Source organism: Phaseolus vulgaris, chromosome 5 (assembly GCF_000499845.2).
Source record: "Phaseolus vulgaris cultivar G19833 chromosome 5, P. vulgaris v2.0, whole genome shotgun sequence".
In the NCBI taxonomy this organism is placed as follows: domain Eukaryota; kingdom Viridiplantae; phylum Streptophyta; class Magnoliopsida; order Fabales; family Fabaceae; genus Phaseolus; species Phaseolus vulgaris.
Window position 1 is genome coordinate 36,800,350 of NC_023755.2, and position 22,652 is coordinate 36,823,001.

At 32.2% G+C, this 22,652-nt stretch overlaps 1 protein-coding gene across 4 annotated transcripts; it reads right to left on the reverse strand.

The window, feature by feature from the left end:
* Positions 1-5,481, reverse strand: LOC137835682 (uncharacterized). 4 transcript variants are annotated; one of them, XM_068644292.1, is made up of 9 exons: positions 5,316-5,478; positions 4,810-4,956; positions 3,859-4,700; positions 3,310-3,428; positions 1,324-2,196; positions 923-1,235; positions 619-784; positions 394-499; positions 1-303 (listed from the first exon to the last, which is right to left on the reverse strand). In XM_068644292.1, the coding sequence occupies exons 3-9, from the start codon at positions 4,696-4,698 to the stop codon at positions 186-188; spliced, it is 2,535 nt and encodes an 844-aa protein (XP_068500393.1). In that variant the 5' UTR covers positions 4,699-4,700; positions 4,810-4,956; positions 5,316-5,478; the 3' UTR covers positions 1-185. The 4 variants fall into 4 exon arrangements, with proteins under 4 accessions (XP_068500393.1, XP_068500391.1, XP_068500392.1 ...); XM_068644290.1 differs by having other exon boundaries at positions 881-1,235; XM_068644291.1 differs by having other exon boundaries at positions 3,859-4,956; positions 5,316-5,481.
* Positions 5,482-22,652: the final 17,171 nt, after the last annotated feature.

Sequence of the window (22,652 nt, forward strand, 5' to 3'; positions counted from 1 at the left end):
TCAAACAAAATATTTTTATTCATTTCAGAATCATGGCCATCAGAATAGCCATCAGGTTCATTTGTGCACTCACATAAATACAGTAATCACGGAACAAAAAAATATTAAAAAAAATACCTGGAAACGTCAGGTGAAAGAAATTGTTACGATCTGTGTACTCTGTATTTGGCCCTATAATGTCAAAACTATTGTATAGAATAAGCACGTATCACTTCCACCACTGGTGCTTGACACATTGGACACTTTCTTCTACTTTGGTGCAAATCATTTGCACATTTTGAACATGTGCACATGTGGCCACATCTGCAAGACAAATACAACAGCAATATGTAAGTGAATTTACATCAGGTACAAACAAAATTACTGACTTTATCAAAGTGCACTGAATAGCACCTGTACAACAAAGAATCAATATTGCTTTCACAGCATATACAACAAAGTCCCTTCCTCACACATTCCCATTTAGATTTATCGTCTGGTGAAACACGGTCATGTATTCCTGTGACGAATCTAAGAGTATTAGTACAAAGTCATTCTCCCCCAAGCCATAACGTTACAGGTCAGGTTCAAAGGCTTATGAAAAATAAAACGAATAGGGAAAGCACTAAGTCATCTGACCTGATGAACCAGTTGAACGATTCAAGGCTGCAGAGACTTCTTGTCTTATTGAGCGTTGTAACTCAAGCTGCATATCCATACAGGCCTCCAGCATTCTTTGCATATTATTCATCCTTTGTTGTAGCCTAACCATGTCAATTCTCAAGTCATTAACAATATCCCACTCCTGAAAAAAAAAAAGTCCACTCAGAAAATTATTAATATAATAACACAATTATGAAATGGGAAAAGTAGGCAATTGAATGTCAAGACTATGGAGTACATCAGCTAAAGAAAAGCAGTTATGTCCCGCAAATGAACGCACAATTCCTAAGCGCTGATTATTTATGTCACTCTGTGACCAATTGTCATGACGAGAGTGCCGATCCCATAAAGGTTGAGGCGGAGGTGTTGGTGGCAAGGGGCGGTGGTCAAGTGAGCTATTAACAATACTCTGAGGACCAACGACTGGGTCCCTAGTCTGTTGCCCTGAGTCTTGTTCTGCCAGGGGAGAAGAAGGGGTTGTTTCTTGCAGCTCCCATTCAACATTAGCGTGACCTTGCCTTTCAACATACGACTGTATCAACTGGTCAAGACTTTCACGAAAACTGCTGCGAAGGAGGTTTGAGACACTTCTCCTGCCAGAGGAAAAGAAATATTTATTCTAATTTATTTGTTTCGTTTTCAAAAGAGTTTGGCTGAAACACTTCAATCATATCAACCTACCTACTTAGCAATTCCCTGAGTTCAACACTGTACACATTGTCATCTTCGGGAAAATAAAACCCATGAATTCTACCAACTGGAGCTACTTCATTATCAGAAGGTCCTCCTAACCAAATTTCCACAGCCTCTTGAAAGCCACCATCCTCTTGCCACACTTCAGGGGTTTCTTGCTCTTGCATACGAGAATTTTCTCCATCTTCGCTACCCAATATGTTTTGGGGCCATTCATTTGTTGTGTTACTGAGCTGATGATCATCCACACTTTGATGCCAGTCACTTCCGTCATTTTCAATTATAACTTCTTCCTGTTGTTCTACTTCCAGAGCAATAGATTCAATCAAATCTACATCACCAACGATATTGCTATATACACGATCATCCTGATTTGATAAATTGCTTTCATCATTAGTTATATCTCCCCACTGAGATTGCTCAGTATGTACCTCGCTTAACTCTTGCATATTGTCATCCTGTGTATCTTCAATTTGCAAGCTGTGTTGGGTAAGGTCGTTAGAAGGATCTTCAGTTGTCATCGTAGCAACAGTTTGTCCAGTGCCATCTCCTCTTTCAACCCTCATACTGGAAGATGATTCCCAATCTCTTGTTTCTATATGAGCGGCAGAGCCTTGCCAGTCTAATATCTCACAAGGGGTTCCTTGTGAACAAATCTGATCACATGGTATCTCAATTCCGTCATTTCCATTGTTATTAGGCCCAGATTGTTCTGAATGTACAGTTGGGACTGCTTGTGAACTGCTAGCTCCAGTTTGTTCAATTGCATTAACATCTATATCACTCTCGGAAGAGATATCAGATAGGTTACTGGTTGCTTGACTACAACCAATATTGTCCTTTCTAAAAAAGAATCCTTCCCTGATCAGAAGACAAATTAACATCCTCAGTAAAAAGCAGATAGATAAAACAAAAATTAACATGAAGGAAAACGGACAAGTAATTTTAAGCAATAAAGCTAAAGCAACAAAGAACAGTTACACTTTCATTTGGTCCAAGGGGAAATAAGGTAGAGAAGATTATTTCAACAAATAACAATTTGAATTAATTTGACATAACAGTAATTTCAAAATGATCTTCATGCACCGGTTGCCTTAAACCCTAGGTCTGACTTTCCCAACAAAATACACACTACAAAATAATATAATTCACAGAAATCCTGTCATGGTTTTTTTTTTTTATCTAAAACGATAAACCTTTCTTTTGAGCTTAAAAAATACATTGTGTGATCTTCATAAAGTAAGATTATGGGAAAAGCTGCATGAAACAGACCACAAAAATTTAAGGGTGTATTATTAGAAACATATCAATTTTAAATGAAACAAAAACAGTAGAAGTGCACGGGGCCATTTGATTAGAAAAAATATATTCTGTTTTCACCTCTAACTACAAAATTGTCAACTTGTTCTGATTTTATTTCCTGTTTTCAAAAGTTTTCATAGGAAACAGTGAAAACAAAAAGCAATAAAGTGAAAACGAAAAACGTTTTCCCAAACCAAACCACTCCTTAATTTCTTATTGAAAATAATCACCTTCATTTCAATTTTACTGTCCTATTTAGAAGTTTTACAAATATGTTAATATAGTTTAAGGCGATGCTCACAATACTCTGGTTTTACTGTCTCATTCAGTAAAACATGCTTATAATAGCAGACTATTGTTTTATGAAGTGAAGACCTTTTTAAACAAATAGAGCAGATGTGTACCAATCCGTCCCTATATTTTTTGGTTGGAAAGTGTAAAGGGGATATATCCAAGAATAAACTCATTATAAATTAATTCAAAAATGTGTGTGTGTGGTGGGGTGGGGGGCATCTATATGGATCCAGAATAGAAAAGAAAGTCAAATTAGGGGGAGTTGGTAGTTTCAAATAGAAAAGTCAAGTGAGAGAAAGAAAAAAATCCAGAATATTTGATATAAAAAGTAAATTTAGTTTCTTCTCAACGTAATGGCAACATGAACTGTCTGCATACCTTAGACCTGATACAGTCTGCTTCTGTCTCAATAAGCCTAATTCACTTTCTGCAATGGAAGTGGATCTGTTATTATCAATCGATCTATCATTTCTCAAGAACCTGCCTCTAAGCAAGGCCTGAAAATATTTTAACAAACAATCAATCAATACAGCAAAGCTCGGATTCAAACCAAGTCGTAGATTTTAAATTCATTGTTCAAATAGATTCAAATTTATGGTATTTCCCACTTGTTCTTTCCTAGGTTTCCTTCAGATTCTAGAAATTTTTCTATTCTTCACATAATACAATTCCCCATCCCTTATGCCTGTGATGAAATTATTACGCTTCAAGTTCCCTACAAATTTGAGCATAAAAATAAAACCGAAAGTTACCCTAAAATTATTACACTTCAAGTTCACTTAAGAGTGCCTTCTAACACTAACTTAGTAAAGGCAAATATTTTACGAATTACATTGGGGAAAACATATCCAACATCCACACATCATACACTATGATGCCGGAATAGTAAATAAATAAGGCCTAAAGGTATCCATTTAGTAGACTAACCTGAATACGATTACGATGGGGGAAATGAGATACAGCCCGGTGGTCCAACAATTCCTGAACTTCTCTTTGCCTTTCCATCTGAGCCTTCTTAAGCATGTCAAGCAGCACCTGTCGGCCACATAATTTACGGATTCCCCTCCGTGTATGCTCAGTTTGGCCCTCGTTCTGATTAACAAATCCATCACGAACACAATCAATTTGGGTACCAGTTTCAGAAGATTGTTCGTCCCGATTTTCCCCAGAAGAAACACCTCTCTGCTGGCTACTCATCTGTACCCACTCCCTTATACTCACCCTTACCTGCTCAGTTTCCCCGCCCCTTTCCTGCTCAGTTTCCCCGCGCCATTCTCCCCTGTTTCCTTGGGAATTATTCGATGCACGATCCCTAGAACCACTATTCATCCACTCCCTGAAAATTTGCCTCACTCTTTCCCTTTCAACTTCTCCAAAATCAGAGGAGTTTTCGTGGCTAGAATTGTTCAATTCCTCATGTTCGTCATGGAACTCATTCTGACTTTGTGACCAGGTCTCAGAATCATTCTCACCAAAGCCTGCATCCTCTATCACATGCCCTTCTCTCTGGTTGCTATATGGCATATCTTCATGTGAGGGGTCCACAACCAACTCATCACTCCTTTGTTGAAGTAAAACCTCCCCAGGTCTTCCCTGGACTGGTCTTCCTACCTGCTCATCCTCAATCTCTCTCCACATTTGCAAGACCGAAGACGACCGGGTGCCTCCCCTCCCTCCATCTCCTTGCCTCCCAGACGACTGAGAAAGGGATTCCCTCAGGAAAGTAGATTCGAGCGCAGTCACATTATGCACACCAGCAACAGCCATTTCTAATTTAGATTCATAACAAGCACACAGATCTTTTCAATCCATCTGACTCAAATGCACTAAAATTTGCAATCAGGTGGGAAATCAAAGTTACTCAGAAACAGGCCTTACATTTCCATGGATTTGAATCACTTTTGCTATTACCATTCCTCTCCCTGATATCATCGCCGTCGTCGTCGTCAGTATTAGTCTCGTCAAGAAAAATATCTCAAACGCAAAATTTCAATTGAAAGGAATTACTGCTTACTCTACCTTAGCCTGCCAAAAACAAAATAATTATAATAGTAGTAATAAATAATAATCATAATAATAAGAATAATAATAATAATAATTAAGGAATACCAAATCAATCAATTCATTCAATTCTTATTCTCTAAAAAAAAGTAGTGATAATCACAACATGAGTCTATAATGCTAAGCTAAAATTCTCAAAGAATGAGAAAAACCATGAAAACAAAACAGAGTTGCAGATCATTCAATTTTTCAATAGTAAGCAAAGCAAAAGTGAAATAGGAATGTTATTCCACACAAAAACTGAGTGCACAACATTTGACTATTGGAAGAAAATTCATCACTGAAGCGCGAGACTGAGTATGAAACATGGAAAAGGAACGTACCAGAGAAGTTTCGCCTTCGATTTCGAAGTAAAGAAAAAGTAACCTAATCTCAAAAAAAATTGAGAGAGAGAGAATGAAAAATCAAAGACAGAGCAGAGACTGAAACACAGAGAGAGAAAGAAGAGTTGCGAATTTACAAAAGAGTGATGTATGTGGACACGTCAGCGTCTGCAAGACTTTTCTTCCTTAGATAAAGCAGCTATCATTCCGATGACACGTGGCGCATTCTCTTTTGTTCCGGGCAATTGACGAAACGTTCCAAATCTTAAATCGAACGTGAAGTTCGGTGGAAGCCAATTCCTAAACGACGCCGTCTCGATAAGTTATATTTTACAGTTATACTTACATTTTCAAATCTTTTTCTATGATTTTCCTTACAACTAGAAGAATTAATTATTTAAAGCTGTCGTTCTTTCTCCACCAAACACAAACATCTTACGACAGTAAAAATCAGCAACGTCATGCGGAATCGAAAACATGTTCCAATAACCTCTCTATTTTATTGAATTGAATTTGGACTTTATTAACATTTGCAGATAACTACAATTCAAGAAAATAAAAGTGATCATAGTTAACAGAATTAGATACTATCCCTTCTATGGTTAAAACGTCACAAAACTGAGTAACAACTTAGGACTTTAAACATAAATAATTTATCTCTAATTATTATTTTCTTACACGAAATCCTCCTTTTCATCATTCAGTCATGCTTACGTTTTATTTTTATATGTTTTCTCTCAATTATCTATCGAGATTGAATTATTACACTTACCCTATGTCAAATAAAGTTGGCACTACAAAGTGGGGTCACGTTAGCATCAATTATTTTCACTTCTAAAATAAAATATAAAGCATAAGGTTATTAAGATTTAAATTTTAAATTTTATTTAAATTTATAAAAGGTGGTTTGTATTTATTTATATATTATGAAATGTCTTAATTTATACTTGATTTAACATTTTCAACACATCACTATTATGCTAAGAAACTTAAATATGTGTGTGGAACTATATATTTATGCAGGGAGCAATGTGGGTTAACTTGTCCTGCATAAACGCAAGGAATGTAAGTTTATTTTACTTGTACACATTGCATAAGATGTAGTCCGTGGGCTTGCGGACTAACCTGCGTAAGTTTTTTTTAAAATAAAAATTTTATTAATAAAAAAAATTTATTAAACATTCATGTTGGAGATTCCACATCGACTAGAGATTAGGGTCTTCATAGTATATAAGTGGGTGCAAACCTCATCTCATTGAGTCAGTTTTATAGAGTTGAGTTAGGCTTAAAGTTTACTTCATAATATTGTATCAAAGTCATTTCGAGTTTATCCTAGCGAGTGTTTGTTGGGTTTATCAGGTCACCCGCTATCAGACCGTTAGACTTTCATAGTATATAAGTGGATGCAAACCTCACCTCATTGAGTTGGTTTTATGGAGTTTAGTTAGGCTTAAAGTCCACTTCATAATAATTCACTTTCTTAGTACATTAAAATTATTTTTTTTAAATAAAATAATATAAAGATTACAATGTAATAATGGATAAGTGAGGTATGATTTTTTTTAAAAATATAAAATATTTTTTTTTATTGATCGTTGGTGGTAAACTCGTCCCCTCTCATTCTTAGCCTGCATGGATTACAAATTATGCCGGATGAACCTATCCTAATTATAGAAACTATGCTCCATGAATAGAAACTATCCTAATTAGCCTAAATTAGAGAACTTATCCTACATTTTTTTAATAGAATGCAAGTCGTCCTACATTATCATCCCTAATGTATAGATAGTCCAATATCTTATAAGAAATAAATTTTAACTCAGACTTAAAATTAAAACATCCATTTATAAATTTCGACTAACTTGTATCCATTGTATCCATTGTATCCGGGACAAGATATTATATCCAGGACAAGATAGATCTCCAACCGTTAAAGAATTTTAAGAGGAAAAGCTAATTAATCAACCAATTTTCACACAGTAAAAAAATTATTATCAATCATTAGATCATTTCTGTAATAATGGGATCCTTCTTTATATATATGGCATTTGGTTCTACTAGTGGTTCTCTCTTTATGTGGGTACGATGAGCATATATAACTGTAAAAGAGGCAAATTAATCATCACATGGAGTAGTTAAAGATTAGTTAATGTTATTCCACCGTCTAAATCTCGCGTATTACACTATGTTCATGACAATAATAGAACTATTATATATGTAGAAAAATGTTTAATAAAAAGTCAATTCATTAGAAGATGATATTTAGGACTATAATATGAAGATAGTTACAAAAAAAAAAGTTTGGCTGGCTCTCGAAGAAGAAGGCATGGTCATGATGATGTTCAGAAAAGGCTGCATCCAACACATGATGCTTTTGTGGAGACAGAACTCACCTTAACCATTGGTTCATTTAAGTTCTTAAAATCAGTGGTTAGATTCGGATATGGGTTAGTTTAGTATTAACTAGTTGAAGAAAATCTTATATAAACATAGATATGCTAAACATGTCTACCTAAAGGTGCTTCAATGTAATCATAAGCTTGCTTTGTATACACAGAATAAATCTTTATTAGAAAGAAAAGCAATTTGGAAAAGTGCTTCTCTCCCCCAAACAAAACATAAATAAGAAAAGCACGTCCCCTGTTAAATTATAAGGTCCCTTGTTTAACCCCACTCTTCTGCCTCTGGCTTGTGATTGTCTTTGTTAATTGACAATTTTCCAAACACATTGCATGCATGCTCCGAAAGACGCGGGAATAGTCATGTTCCTTTGTCTTCATGTTTCACTATCTATCGCAACTCAAATGAACCATTTTACTGCTCTATGAATATATATATATATATATATATATGAAGACTTATATAACGTTTCAACTGCACTTATTTCAGTTACTTGTATCTTCACTTTAAATAATGTATTTATGGTTTCTGAAAACTCCATTTGCATGGATGATCTACCATTAATTGGAGTATGAAAAATCGATAAATCATGTGCCCAACTGGAGAAAGCAATTTGAATACCAACTATAAGATTGAAAAAACTAAAAGGGACTAATATCTAATAAAATAATGAATGAGCTTTAATCTTTTAGGTTTTTTTCTATGTTTGTTTAGAAAATTTGAAGAGAAAAAAAATGGATTATCTTCCCTAGTTAATTATAAGTGAGTAATACAATACTTCGACATTATTTTTAATTAAAAAAATTATCAATTAAAAGTAAATAAATAATGGAAGTATTTTAAGTATACTTCAACTTTTATATAAAAAAAATAAAGACGTCCTCCAACCAAAATTTGTCTAAACATTTTGAAAAAGACTATGCAGCACAAAAACTACGGCGTTTATCTCATATCCTAAGAAATAAGACACCCGAGCTCATCTCCTCTAGCATTTCTTTTTTTAGCTGTTTTCATACGTACCAAAGATTTCAGACATCAATCAAAATAAGAAAACATGCTAACCATATTTTCAAAATCCTTAAATTTATATATTTAGTCTTCCTCACTTTCTCAACTTGTCTATTTCTTCATCATTAGAATTTCAAATTTAATAATTTATTATTTACACATTGAAATAATAATTATCTTCGTATAGGTTTATGAATTTTTCTCATTTGTAAATTATTCAACTTGTCAATTTTAATATAATGTGAAACTTCAACTCGAACTTGAGTATCTATTATTTCTCTCTTCCTCTATTTCTCATTATATTTCCTTCATTTTACTCTCTTTCTTTTTGTATTTTTTCTTTCTGTCAATATTGAGTATAATATACTTTTTAATTTATGGGTTATTAAATAAATTTTTACATTATTTTTAATAACTATTTATTTAAATTATCTCGTTTTAATTTTAATATTTTAGGTATGCATAATTTGTCCTATAAAATAGTTTGAAATTTAAGTTATTTTGAATTAATTTAAAAAACCCTTAAAAATAAATAAATAAATAAAGTTATACAAATTTTAAACATATCAAATTTAGCAAATTTTAACTTTTTTTCATCCTAACATAACTTAAAATAATAATAATAATTGATATTCAAATTTCATTTACTCAACTGGTTCATTACAAATCCAAATTCAATTATAGTTAATGAAAGAGCAAAGTATCATATTAATTTATGAAAAACTAAGCTACATTTAACTTAATTTTTAAAAACAGAAAGCAAGTTAATTCAATCTTCAGCAGTAGAAAATTAACATTGACCATTAAAAGTTGACAATAGTGGTTCCTCAAAAATAATATTTCACAGTTAATCTTTCCACACGCACAAAAATTATCAAAAAAAAATTATACATCGAGTCTTTGGCTTAGCAACTGTAATTTTAATTTGATTTTCAGGTTTATCAATAATTAAAATGTAAATTTCATCATAAATTACCGTTAAAACACCCTATATCTTCTCCTAATCTAAACATTTCTTTATGAAATAAAATCTCTAACATCTAAGAACGTAGAGTGAGATATGAAAGTGGCGAGAAAAGATTGAAAGTCCTATAATTGGCATTAATTGGTGCTATGGGGGTACCCCAAAGATAAATTATTGAAGGAAAAGTGTGTGTGCTCTTCTGAAAATCACCAAACCAATAACATGCCAAAATTCATATATTATTTCAGTATGAAGTGGATGTGAAATGATGTAGGACACGAAGAGAACCACAGCCACAAATTACGATTCATATGCTTCCTTCCTTGATTCAAATATATAACTTGTGAGTAGTATATAAAAAAAAATATTAAGAACAAGACGAGATTTAATCTATCAACAATAAGATGAACACAAATTGAAAGACGGATATAGTTTCAGAGAAGATGTTTTTAATCACTATAAGACATAAGAATTGAAATATCTTAACATGTCAACAGATAATACTTGCAATATATGTTATATCATATTAAATATGTGGTGTGAAATTTCTTTGATCTTTCTATGTAGAATGGTATGAGTACTTTGAAAGCTACACTATTAAAAAAAAAAGCATAATTATAACTATGAATAACGACACCGGAAAGAAATCCATTGCAGTAAAAAGTACGGTGCCATTTTCGTGAATAATTTGAATTTTCAATGTTTTATAATGATGGTTATAGCTATAATTGTTGGTAATAATGGTCACAGTGAGAAATAACGACGGTTCTCCCATCTAATTATAAATTATTTTTTGTGAAAAATAACGAATGTTACCCACTTAACCGTCGTTATAAACGTGAATAAAAATAAAAAAATTGTCCAGTCCGCGCTCTCGCACTCACTCTTCTTCTACAACCGCGCTCTCGCACTCACTCTTCTTCTACAACTTGCGCTCTCACTCTTCTTTTCCAGCCTGCACCCTCATTTCTTCTTCTCCATCCAACGCTCCATTCGCACCACCGCCTCATTTCTTCATCTCCTCTACGACAACGTGCTCCACTTCTCTCCTCCGTGCCATTGAGCTCTCCCTCTTCCTCCGTACTCGTTGTCGGACGTTGCAGCCATCGCATCGTCTCACTCGAGCCACCGCGTCGCATCTCTCCTCCGCGTGTGCAAACCCTTCATGCCTGTAGCACCTCTGCACGCCTCCAACACCTCTCATACCTCCTTTTCACCTCACCACCGTGTCAGACATCTCGCTGCCCACCGCGAACTTTGCTGCACCCGCAACTCCACTATAGAAGGTTAGTATTTTTTAAAAAAAAATATTTTGCATGTATGGGTTTAGGGTTTGTAGGAACTTGATTTAGTAGATATTTGATGGAGGAGTCCTCGCATTGAATAGAGGAGTGATAGATTTGGAGTTGCCAAAAATTAGCATGAAAAAACTTGAAACGGTCATAACTTTTGACAAAAAAATCGGATGGAGACGCGTAAAAAATGAAAGTTGTTTGAAACGAGGTAACAAATCACATGAACAATATTCGAAAGGGATTGGGGTAGACCGAAATTCCAAAAATCCACCATTTACTATTATTTTTTATTTTTAAGTATTATTTAGGTATTTTTCAATTATATTAAGTTTTTAGTTCTCATACTTTCACTTGTCATAAAATTTTAAAATTTTGCATGATGTTTCCTAATATCAAACCATTATGATTATATTACATTCACAAATTTATTACTCATACATTACATGTTGTTATGTGTTTTAACATGAACTCTTATTATTTCGGTGTTTATTCTGGATATAACATGTTGAGTGGGAGGGGAGGTGCAAATGCAAAAAAAAAAAAACAATTGGATGCACTTTAAGGTAACCATATATAACACTTTAGGATAAATGAATTATTAAAATGACATATAGAACTTTTTGTAGAGTGTTATATGTACTAATTTATTGTATGTAGACTTTCATATTTAAATTATGATATTACATGCATTAATGTTTTGGAAATTTGATATTTTATGCAGGATTAGAGTGTATATATAATAATAAAATATTTTAAAAAAATACATTTATGATGACGGTTCCATCTGGTGTCGTTAATGTGATTTTATAAGGACGATTCTAGAACCGTCGTTATAAATAATTGATTTACAATGACACTTAAAATAATGATGATTCATGGACTGTCTTTTTATGTTTTTTTTTAACCATTGTTAAAGTACTGTTATGCACTAGTGTTTGACTATATAATTAAAAACGTATTAACATTGGGATATCTTTCTATAAGGACCTATGTATTGTAAAAATGTAACAATTTTTTTTCATCACATATAGTTATTACATTTTTTTTGTTATATGTTGTAGAAATACTTTGTTATTTTTAAAATTTCGTTATTTGAGAGAAACATGGGTTCTAATGCTTTTATATACATATACAGGTTAGAACATCTCATAAATGTTTCATCTCACAATTCTTTGTGAATATTGTGAATAAAAACTATTAAGAAGAAAGTGTAACGGATTTCTTCTTATTATAAAAAATAAAGGTTTTATATTATAAGAATAAATGATTAAATAAATAAGATTTCAAAGAATATATACATGAGATGTCTGTAAGAGAGAATTCATTTAGGCTTGTTTCAAGGGTTGTACTGTTTAAGAGGAAGGATGTGAGTGGATATTCATGGTTTGGATCGAGGGATGTGCAGGGAAGGGAGAGAGTGAACATCCATGAACAGTGATTTTTCTCATCCTTCTCATATGCAAAGATTTGAGAGGAAAGCCACCTAAGATGGTGGTGTTTTCCCTTTTTAACCTTTTTTTTCTTTGTCATTAATGTAATAATACATTTTGTTTTTATTATTTTTCCATCATAATTATCATATTATGATATTTCATACTTATATTATATTTTTTTTTCTTCTTTATAAATAAATTTGTTGTACAATTCACTCTATATATAATATTCTTTTATTATATAATGTCCTCTAAAATATCTACATGATTATGTATCTACATACAATCTAAATCAAAATTAATGAATATACAAAAACTTTCAAAATGTATAAATAAATATAACAATAAATTTGTATATGCTTAGATAATATTATTTTTATGATTTTTTCATGTTTTGATAATATTAAATAACTCGTATTTTTTTAAAAATAATTATTTAATAGTATCGAAATAAATTATTCAATTGTACAGAAAATAATTTATAAATACAAGGGTAAATTTGTAAACTTATATTTTACACTTTTAAAAAAAATTAAAAAAATCTCACAACAATTACATCACTCACAAACTCCCATAAATTTTCCTCACACATTCACTCTAACATACTCCAATCCAAACAACTTCATTTTCTTCGCACTTTCTTCACACATCCATTCCCTCAAATCTTCACACATTCACTCCCCCAATCCAAACTCACACTTAAAAAGGTCATTTATTTCAATAGTTACTATTCAAATTTAGTAATAATTAAATAGTAAAAAAACCATATTTTATTCGAATGTGCGCCATCTCCTATATCCATTTCTGCTACCTGTTTAATGTATTTCCCACACTTTATTCAAGTCATTTTTATCTGATCTATTTTCTCTTACCAAAGCCTGAATATCTGAAAGATAATGAAATAATTAAATAAAGTTGCCTTCAAAAGTTAAATATAGACTAAATAAAGTGTGTGTGTATATATATATATATATATATATATAATTGTACCTTTCTTTTCAATATACACTAAATTCCGTTCATTTCAAAGCATGGGCACATGGATTTGGTCCGTTACACATCTGCATATAGTAAGCCCCACGAAACACTTTGCAGCTTGATCGTGAAGGGTATGTATACATCATGTATCACTAGTTTTTTTGGGGTAAATTTTTTGCAAAATTAATCTAAAAAATATTTGGATATTTATGAAAAATGTTGAAAATTTCAAGTTCAATAAAGAAAATGATATTCCATAATACATAAGTAAATGCAAATCTCAGTCGATTTTATAAGATTAGATTAGACTGAAATTCACTTTTTAATATGATATTAAAGTTAATTTGAGTTTATTCCAGCAATAATTTGTTTGACTTATTAGACCATCCACTATCGGATCATCATAAATATATAGTTTCACACATAAATTAACCGTATCAACGTAAGGAGTGTGTGTTAAAAATCCCATATCAACTATAGATAAAAACATTTCATAATATATAAATGAATCTAAATTTTAAATTAAATTTAAAATCCACTTCTTATATTAAAAACTAAAAATTGATAGATTTAATTTGCATAAAAGTCCTTATAACATATTTAAAAACAATTTAAATATGAAACAATAATTTATAGAATGGGGTTGCACTCCTTGGACATTGGAATTTGACCTAAAAAAACAAAAAGTATATTTACTCAAATAACATGCTGGTAGAAACCCAATTAAGTTGAAACCCCATGTACTTAGTTTTGGCTCTAATGCGTCCAATTGAACCAACATAGCCGAAAACAACTCTCTCTTTTTTACACTTTTTCAGATTGCACTAGAATTAATCAATCAATAGTTGTGATGAGAAACAAAATGTGTGATTTGTGATTGGGATTGAGAAAAGGGTTTAGAAGATAAAGCGTGGTGTTAGGAGATGTCCTACTCCAAGTGTCATTTTCCTTTGGGTAATTAGTATTGGTTTGCTTGTGATGCCTATTTCCTCTCATCATTGCATTTTTCATTCTTGATGGGGGCCTCTCATCATTACTCCAAAGCTTATTCAATTCAAAGGATTAGTTGTCACTGGTGAACCCCCACCACCAACTACTCTTTACCAGCAACCTACACAGGTCACCCTTGTACTAGGGTTTTTAATGCTCCTACTTTCTAAGACATATCACAACCTATAACTATATTTGGATTATTCACTTTCTTTTGGTCAATGGAATGTACACACATCTTGGATTGGATCACTATTTCTCAAACACACACATCTTGGATTTAGGCAATTTCTTCTTGCAACATATCAATTTTGACCTACATCCTATATTTTTTTAAAAATTCCAAAATTACTCTTATTTTGGATTTGTAAATACAGAATAGTAAATAAAATTCAAAAAAAAAAAAAAAAATACATTCCGGACAAAAAAAAATTGGAACACAAATTAAAAATGCATTCTGGATAAAAATTTCCGGAATTCAAAAATTGTGTTCCAGAAATCGAAATCTGAAATATTTATGAATAAAAAGTTTTGGAAGTAATTTTTATTTACACCCTCCTTTTCTGTAAGGTTGTTTTCGTCATTTAGAAAGAGCATTTTTATCATTTTCAATAGTAGATTGGGTGCATGTTGAAATTGATATGGTGCAGGAAGAAATTGCCCAAATGGAATCACTTCATGTTGGTGTACTCCTTCTTGGTGTCCAAAATGTAAAGGGCAATTTCTTATTGCACCTCCATGCTTTCTTCTTGTATTTTATAGAAGATGTGAAATAATGAAATTTTTTTCTTTTCTCTAAAATTTCAAACTCTATAATTTGGAAAACAAAATTCATAATACAATTTTGTTTTGCAAATTCTAGAGTTCAAAATGTACTTTTTTAGGTTCAAAAATACATTTTGAACTCTATAATTCAAAAATACATTTCAAATTCTATAATTCGGAATATAGTTTTGTTTTTCAAATTATAAAATTCGAAAGGCATTTAATAGGTTTGAAAATACATATTGAACTCTAGAATTAGAAAATACATTTCAAACTCTAAAATTTAGAATACAATTTTGTTTTCTAAATTTAGAGGTCGGAATTTATTTCTTGTGTTCGAAAATACATTTCAAACTCTATAATTTAGAATAGAAAATTATTTTCCAATCTTAGAATTTAAAATGTATTTTTGGGTTCAAAAGTATCTTTCCAACTCTAGAATTTGGAATACAATTTTGTATTATGAATTATACAAAATTATACAAAAGTTTTTGGAATTCAAAGAGTTTGAAAGGTATACGAATTATACCACTCGTAAATGAAAAAAAAAAAACTTTATACCTTTTGTCGAAAGGTAATTTTGGAATTAAAAGATTTATGGAGGTGTGGGAAGAAGAAGTGGAGGAAGAAATTTCCAAAGTAAATAGGCTCGTTACAAATTAGGTCCATCATGGGTGTCCCTTTTCTATGCTTATAAATTGAACTCCTCATTTTTTTTTTTGCCACACCATTCTTAAACCTCCAATGCCCACCAATATACTTTATTTCTGAAAATTCACCTTTGACACAAAACAAACGCTTAAGTGATGTAATTTAAACATTCAATTCAAACCTAGTTTTGTCAATCATCAGGAACTCCATTTCACATCATCATAAAATCTAAAAAGTCCCAAATCATTGAATCATAAACATTTTTTTTCAAAAAAAGTTTAATAGAAGCTCTAGACTGTATAAAAATATTATTTTTATTTGAAAACAAATTGCATTATTTGTAATATATTATTGATTTTGTTGATGGTGCTTATAATATTTACTAAAGAAAAGAAAATTTCAAGTAGAACAACACTCCAATCTTATATAGATTCAATGGTATTGCAAATGAATTGAATGGCCTAATCATAACTATTAAGTGTAATTTTAAAACTACTTTAGTGGAAATTTTGATAAATAATTTCTCAACTAAAAAAAAGTTGAAAAACAATATAGGAATGTTTTATTTTACAATAGATACTGGAATCTTGAAACAAATATTCATGACAATGTGAAATCATTTTTAATGATAATATAAAATAATATCTATTTAAATATATAATAAATTAAGTATGCCTTAATTAATTTTAAAAAAAAATCTTCGTAAATAACATTTTAAGTCACATGAGACATTTGTCATTTCTTATCTATTAACAGTATCTTAAAAATAACACGTGAATTAACTAGTAAAATATAACATATAATTGTCAATGTGAACAAATAAATAAAACATCGTTGGATTTGTTATAGTTTTTTTTTAATCGAAATTCTTTTTTTTTAAAGAATTTAATTTGAAATTTTTTAAATAACTCATTATAGCATAAAAGAATGAAAAAAAAGTACAAGTATACATAAAGGTTAAATATCATCTTATAGTTTCAATATTACTAACTATGTGTATTATAGTATAGAACATTAAAGCTTCCAAAAAAAAAGATAAAAGTCTTAATAATAAAAGGATATCTATTTATATTTTTTATCAGCAGATATATTTATACAAAATTATAAATGAAGTATTTAGGTAATCTCTATACATAGTAAGCTAGATAGAAATTTTTAAGTGATCTCTGTACATAATAAGATAGATAAAAGTTTATAAAAAGTGAGCAAATATATATTCTAAATTTATTTTATTTTTAATTGATTGAGATCTTCAATAAACTCTTTTACGCTATCATATTAGGAAGTAAGTTTTAAAAAAAGGTAGTAAGTTTAATCGTAACTCAAACTCACAAAATCTAGTTATAAGATGATAATTGTCTCGACTTATCTACTTTAAATTGATTTTTTTTCTAGCCTATGTGAGATATCCAACACATATATCTCACATGAGGCATGCACACATCGAAAATGGAAGGAACTAAATATTTGTGAAAAGTCGATAGGTGACACAATAAATTTAACAAACTTTATTGAAATATTAAAAAGTTAATTTAAATATAACTCATATTCACAACTAACTTATAAAATTAAATTTATTTTCATTATATATTATAAATTAGCCTATGTAGTGAATTTGAGATGTTTAATTCTTTAATCTCACCAAAATATTTAAATTTGTGATACATTATATGAAACTTTAAACAACTTTTTAGACAAAATACATTCAAAGTATTGAACATTAGTTATGAGATTGTCCACTTTATATTGCTTTGTTTTTTTGTTTGGATCCAAAATCAACGTTATATCCTTTATCCTAAAAAACCTATCCATCTTCTTAGTCATCATATCCTCTCCATACTCTATATAGGATATTTATCTATTATAACAATTAATAAAGATATTCTATATTATAATTATTTTTAATGTACATAATTATTATCAAATTTATTTTTATTAATATAATATAATATAATTTTATTTTTTTTAGGTTTTATAATTGTTTTATAAACTCAATTAACTACTTATAATAAAAGAATCACTTAGCTGCCTGACGTCTCATGTTGGTCATAAAACTTTTCGAAGATGATCCATCCAATTAATGATAGCTGCAAGACACAAACGAAATTAAACGACATCAACATAACGAATGTAACTTTAAGTATAAGAAATCTACATACTATTAAAATTCGTCCACTTCTTGGACGACCTGTATAATGTTATCAACACCCGGGTAGGTAACTTAAATGGAAGTTGATAAAAAAACAACCAGAATCGACTAGTCTAGCGGTGACATAGATGACCTCGATCAGGTACCAAGCTGGGTCGGATTTTGGGTCCAGTGAAAAGAAAATTTTGTTCGCTCTTTTGTATCATAAAAGTATTCTCAGTCGTCTGGATTTACGAATATTTTGAAGTATTTTTCTTTGAAGTTTTTGTATGAGGTTGTGAAAGCTACCAAAACGAACATTCCCCGATCGGCTTGTTAAGGATAATCAACTCACATGAGTGCTCAGACGAGTACTATAATAAAACAAAAATGACTGCAATGTGGGAATAAGCCTAAAAGAACTCATAACACCTTAAGGGCCGCCCACGAGTTAGGGTGCAGTTGGGTCAGAGCGACATTGAGGATCCGAAGGACCCCTATAGTAAAATCATCGAAAGGTAGGACAATATGCAGGTATGAAAAAAAGGTATTATAAACAAAAAGAAATATTGGGGTGCATTTTCCCGACCATGACAAAATTGATCGGTGTGACCACAAATATCAGCCATCACCGCATCCGAAGGACAGTCGCGTTTTATAAAAGCAATCTTAGATAAAACTTTATCTAAACCATTGGAATCCCTAAAACTAGTAGGGATATTTAAAACACGGGAGTCAACCCACTCATATCTCGGACCTTCAGACGTCCGATCGACTTAATGGTCTGAACCACTCACTTCCCCCCACTGTCAGATGCAGTGCGAGTGACCTCAGAAGACTCGACATTATAACATTATTAGAGTTATCGAAAGAGGAAGAAGACATCATTAACCTGAATAGCATAAGAAGAACGAAAGAAAATGGGAAGACTCGACACTCGAAACTCTCAGTATACTTTTTCAAATTAGGGAAAGCGTAAACTCTACTTCCTTCAAATGTCACCCTATTTATAGAAAACTAAGCATGAGAGAGATTATTGTGTCTTTGTTCGGAGCCATTAGATCTACCCTCATCCAATGGTTAACATTACTCAGAATATGAAACGACACCACATCTCATCAGTTCAGAATATTTGATCAAACAGTGCCCATTCAAGCGACGATTTTTTTCTTAAAAAGCAAACGTCACATCCCTTCCAAACATTTAATGCACCTCGTCAACGCATCTCACCTCAAGAACTGTAATGGTTGTATTCGACTCTTCAGAAATTAATTTCCTCGAGCCTGGGGGACAAGTGTACCGGTCGGTACCAAACGGACCAGACTCAGTCCCTATGACCGACCGCCTGAGTTAAAGGACATAAACGTGATAAGTAACAACAATTATGATGGCGTTGAATGAGTCAACCCACACTTTAAAATATATGGAAAATATCTTTAACGTAACAGATAAAACTGACTAAACTAAAAGATACACCCCATATATTAAGGAATTGCTATGCATATCAGTTAAGCAACTGATATTTGGCCCATAAGGGTCAAGGCCCATCAAACAGGTACTATAAATAGAGCCTTTTGAGAAGAAGTAAGGTACGTTTTTTATATTCCACTAAAATACACCTAAATCAGAGCACTGACTTGAGCGTCAGAGTGCAATCGCAGGTACCTACGACCGGTCGAGCATCAATATTGGAGGAAGGAGTCTTAAAGAAGCAGGAAGATCACCAACACGTCAGCAATCCTACATCCAGTTACAGGTACTATCTGGGGCCCTAGCCTATACAAGTACAATAAAAAAACAAAAATTGTTTATTTTATTAAAAAAAACACTTATTTCAAAAAAGTGTAAACAAACTTACCCAATCTAAAAAAATAAATAATAATACTTCACTAGTAAAATCACATGTGTTACTCATTATGTTTATTTAATATTTAACTTTTTAAATGTATTGTGTCATACAAGTAATGAAGAAGGCTAGAGAATTTATCCAAACTAAGTTCCACAACTTTCCGATGTGGTATGCTATATATTCTTAACACAATTCCAATTATCAAAGATCAGTTTATTCCCCACCTGAGAAATTCCAATTTTCTCTTTTCTTTGATGAGTGGCTTGGCTGGATATTAGCATTGACAATAGTTGATTTATGAAAATAAAAGGTAATCCAATTTTAGAAAAATTATATACTTTGATTCTTAGTCATGTTTTTGAGTACTGGAAAAGCCATGATCCACTTCATACCCTCACTTTAAAGAGATGTTATTCAAAAGTTCTAGGAATCTTATATTATCTAATATTTTTTGTCTTGGTTTCACCATGTTATTCATAGTGCAAAATTAAAACTAGTAGCAATTATATTGTGGAGTGCTTGGAAATGAATATTCTTTTTGAAGATAATAAGTGGAGCTTATTATGTCTACAAGCCTATGTGGCTAACCAATGTAGAACTTTATTGAGAAAGTAATGCACATATCCACACACATTCACACATATACAATTTGTTATTTTAGTTTTTGTAAAATCATATAGAAGAATAATTGGCAAACTCCTATATCTCACCAACACTAGACCTGATATAACTTTTGTTGTCCAACTCCTTAGCCAATTTGTTCAAGAACCTACCGTTCATCATCAACAAGTTGTGTAACATATTCTACACTACATCAAAGCTAATCTTGCGCATGGGTTATTTTTTAACAATGAATCTGAAGTTCACATTAAGGCCTTCAGTGACTCAAATTGGGTACCACCGACTATTGCATTTTCCTAGGCTACTCTTTTATTTTTTGGAAAACAAAGAAACAACACACTGTTTCTCGATCTTCTTCTGAAGCAGAATACAAAGTGTTTCTGTTGGTTGACTCGATTGCCTTCGTATGTCTACGACGATCACTCGCCTTAATCTCTTTGCCTTCGTTCGTGCTTTCCTGCGATCAAACACCTGAAATTGCAAAGACAAAGAGGCGCCCTAGAGGCCGTTTGCACTCCGACGCTCAAGTCAGTACTGGGGCTAGGAAGCACCAAAACACTTAGCCGTAAAGCTCTATGAAATATGTGTGTGTATTCGCGTAAATATTTTGTACCTTATTAGGTTTGATACTACCCTTTATATACTCTAGGGTTTTCGCTATTTTCGCTACCCGCATTTAGGGTTTTTGAGGGCATGCCTTAGCGCCACTATCACCCACTCTTAGGGCAATCTAACACGTAAGGCTCCCTTACTAGAGTGCAACCTCTGACGGGATGAACGCCTGGGTACCAACTTGTGCACCTAATCTCTGGGGCCATCCGTCCTGGGAGTGCCCTAGTTGTTCACGTGCCATGCATGCAGCTTATCCTTGGAACGTAACCCTCACGGGCCTTAGCTCTTCCAGTGGCTTTTTACTTGTGCTATGCCTGAACGCGTCATTCACACCACACGCATGGACCCCTTGTGATCTAGGCTTCTCCCTACTGATAATTGGTGTGTTGTCTGTGACCCACCTCTCGTGGCCCAGCTCTACTATTTGAGTCACCGATGTCTGATGTCACATCGCCCTTACTCTATTGCTGAGGACACATCAGCACATTCTGGTGATCGACGTCTGACCACTCTTCGACACCCTGACTCGTGTCGCTTGTGGGACACTGGCCCATGCCGCTTGTGGGGCCCAGCTTACATGGCCCACCATTACTAGCAGTCAACGATGTCCGAGGACTGGTCGGTACACAGAGCACTTGCGGCTACTGCTTGTGAACTACAATGGATCAGCTAAATACTTTGTGACCTTCATATACAAACACCTGATCCTGCTACTCTTTATTGTGATAATCAATCAGCTCGCCACATAGCTCATATTCCTAGCTTTCATGAAAGAACAAAACACGTTGACATTGTGACTACAATGTGATTCATGAGAAAATATAGGACAAACTCCTACATCTCCTACCTATTCAATCTTCTGATCAACTAGCGAACATGTTTACGAAAACCCTACAACGGGTTCCTTTCCACAATTTTGTGAGAAGCTTGGTACGATGAATATACATCATCCTGCTTGAGGGGAGGATATTGAGAAAGTAATGCACATATTCGTACATATTCACGCATATACAATTTGTTATTTTAGTTTTTGTAAAACCCTAAAAAAAGGGGAACGTCTCTTTATTGTAAGTGTGATATACAATAACAAAAATAAAAACAGAGTTTCTTTTTACCTTGGTGCTTGCTATTCCTTCTTCTTCTTCTCCAATCGTTGCAACTTACATTCCAGGAAGCCATCAGGTTTCCTCCCTTCTTCTTCTTTTTGAAACACACACAAAAGGCTCAAATCTTTGTTTAAGTGTTTTCTTATGCACATATGTTTTTACCCTTTTGCCACTCTATCACTTTACTACTTTACTCTTTTCTATCTTTTTTTATAGGATATTGAGAAAGTAATGCATATATTCACACATATACAATTTGTTATTTTATTTTTTGTAAAATCCTATAAAAAGAGGAACATCTCTTTATTATAAGTGTGATATAGAATAACATAAATAAAAATATAATTTTTTAATAAAAAATATTAATAATAATAATAATAAAATAAAAAACTCTATTTACAATAAAAATATATTCCTTTTGTTAGAGTCTTACAAAAAATTAAAATAACAATCGGTATATATGTGAATATATACATGTGCATTATTTTTTAATAAACTTCAAGCTTTGGAATCCAGTAATTAATTCTCTTATTATTA

Coding starts and splice junctions, on each gene's coding strand:
- LOC137835682 (XM_068644289.1), bottom strand. CDS start 4,698: ATGGCTGTTGCTGGTGTGCATAATGTGACTGCGCTCGAATCTACTTTC. Junction 2,197..3,309: donor CAGACTGTATCAGGTCTAAG/GTATGCAGACAG, acceptor TCTTCTGATCAG/GGAAGGATTCTTTTTTAGAA. Junction 785..880: donor ACTGCTTTTCTTTAGCTGAT/GTACTCCATAGT, acceptor TTTTTTTTTCAG/GAGTGGGATATTGTTAATGA.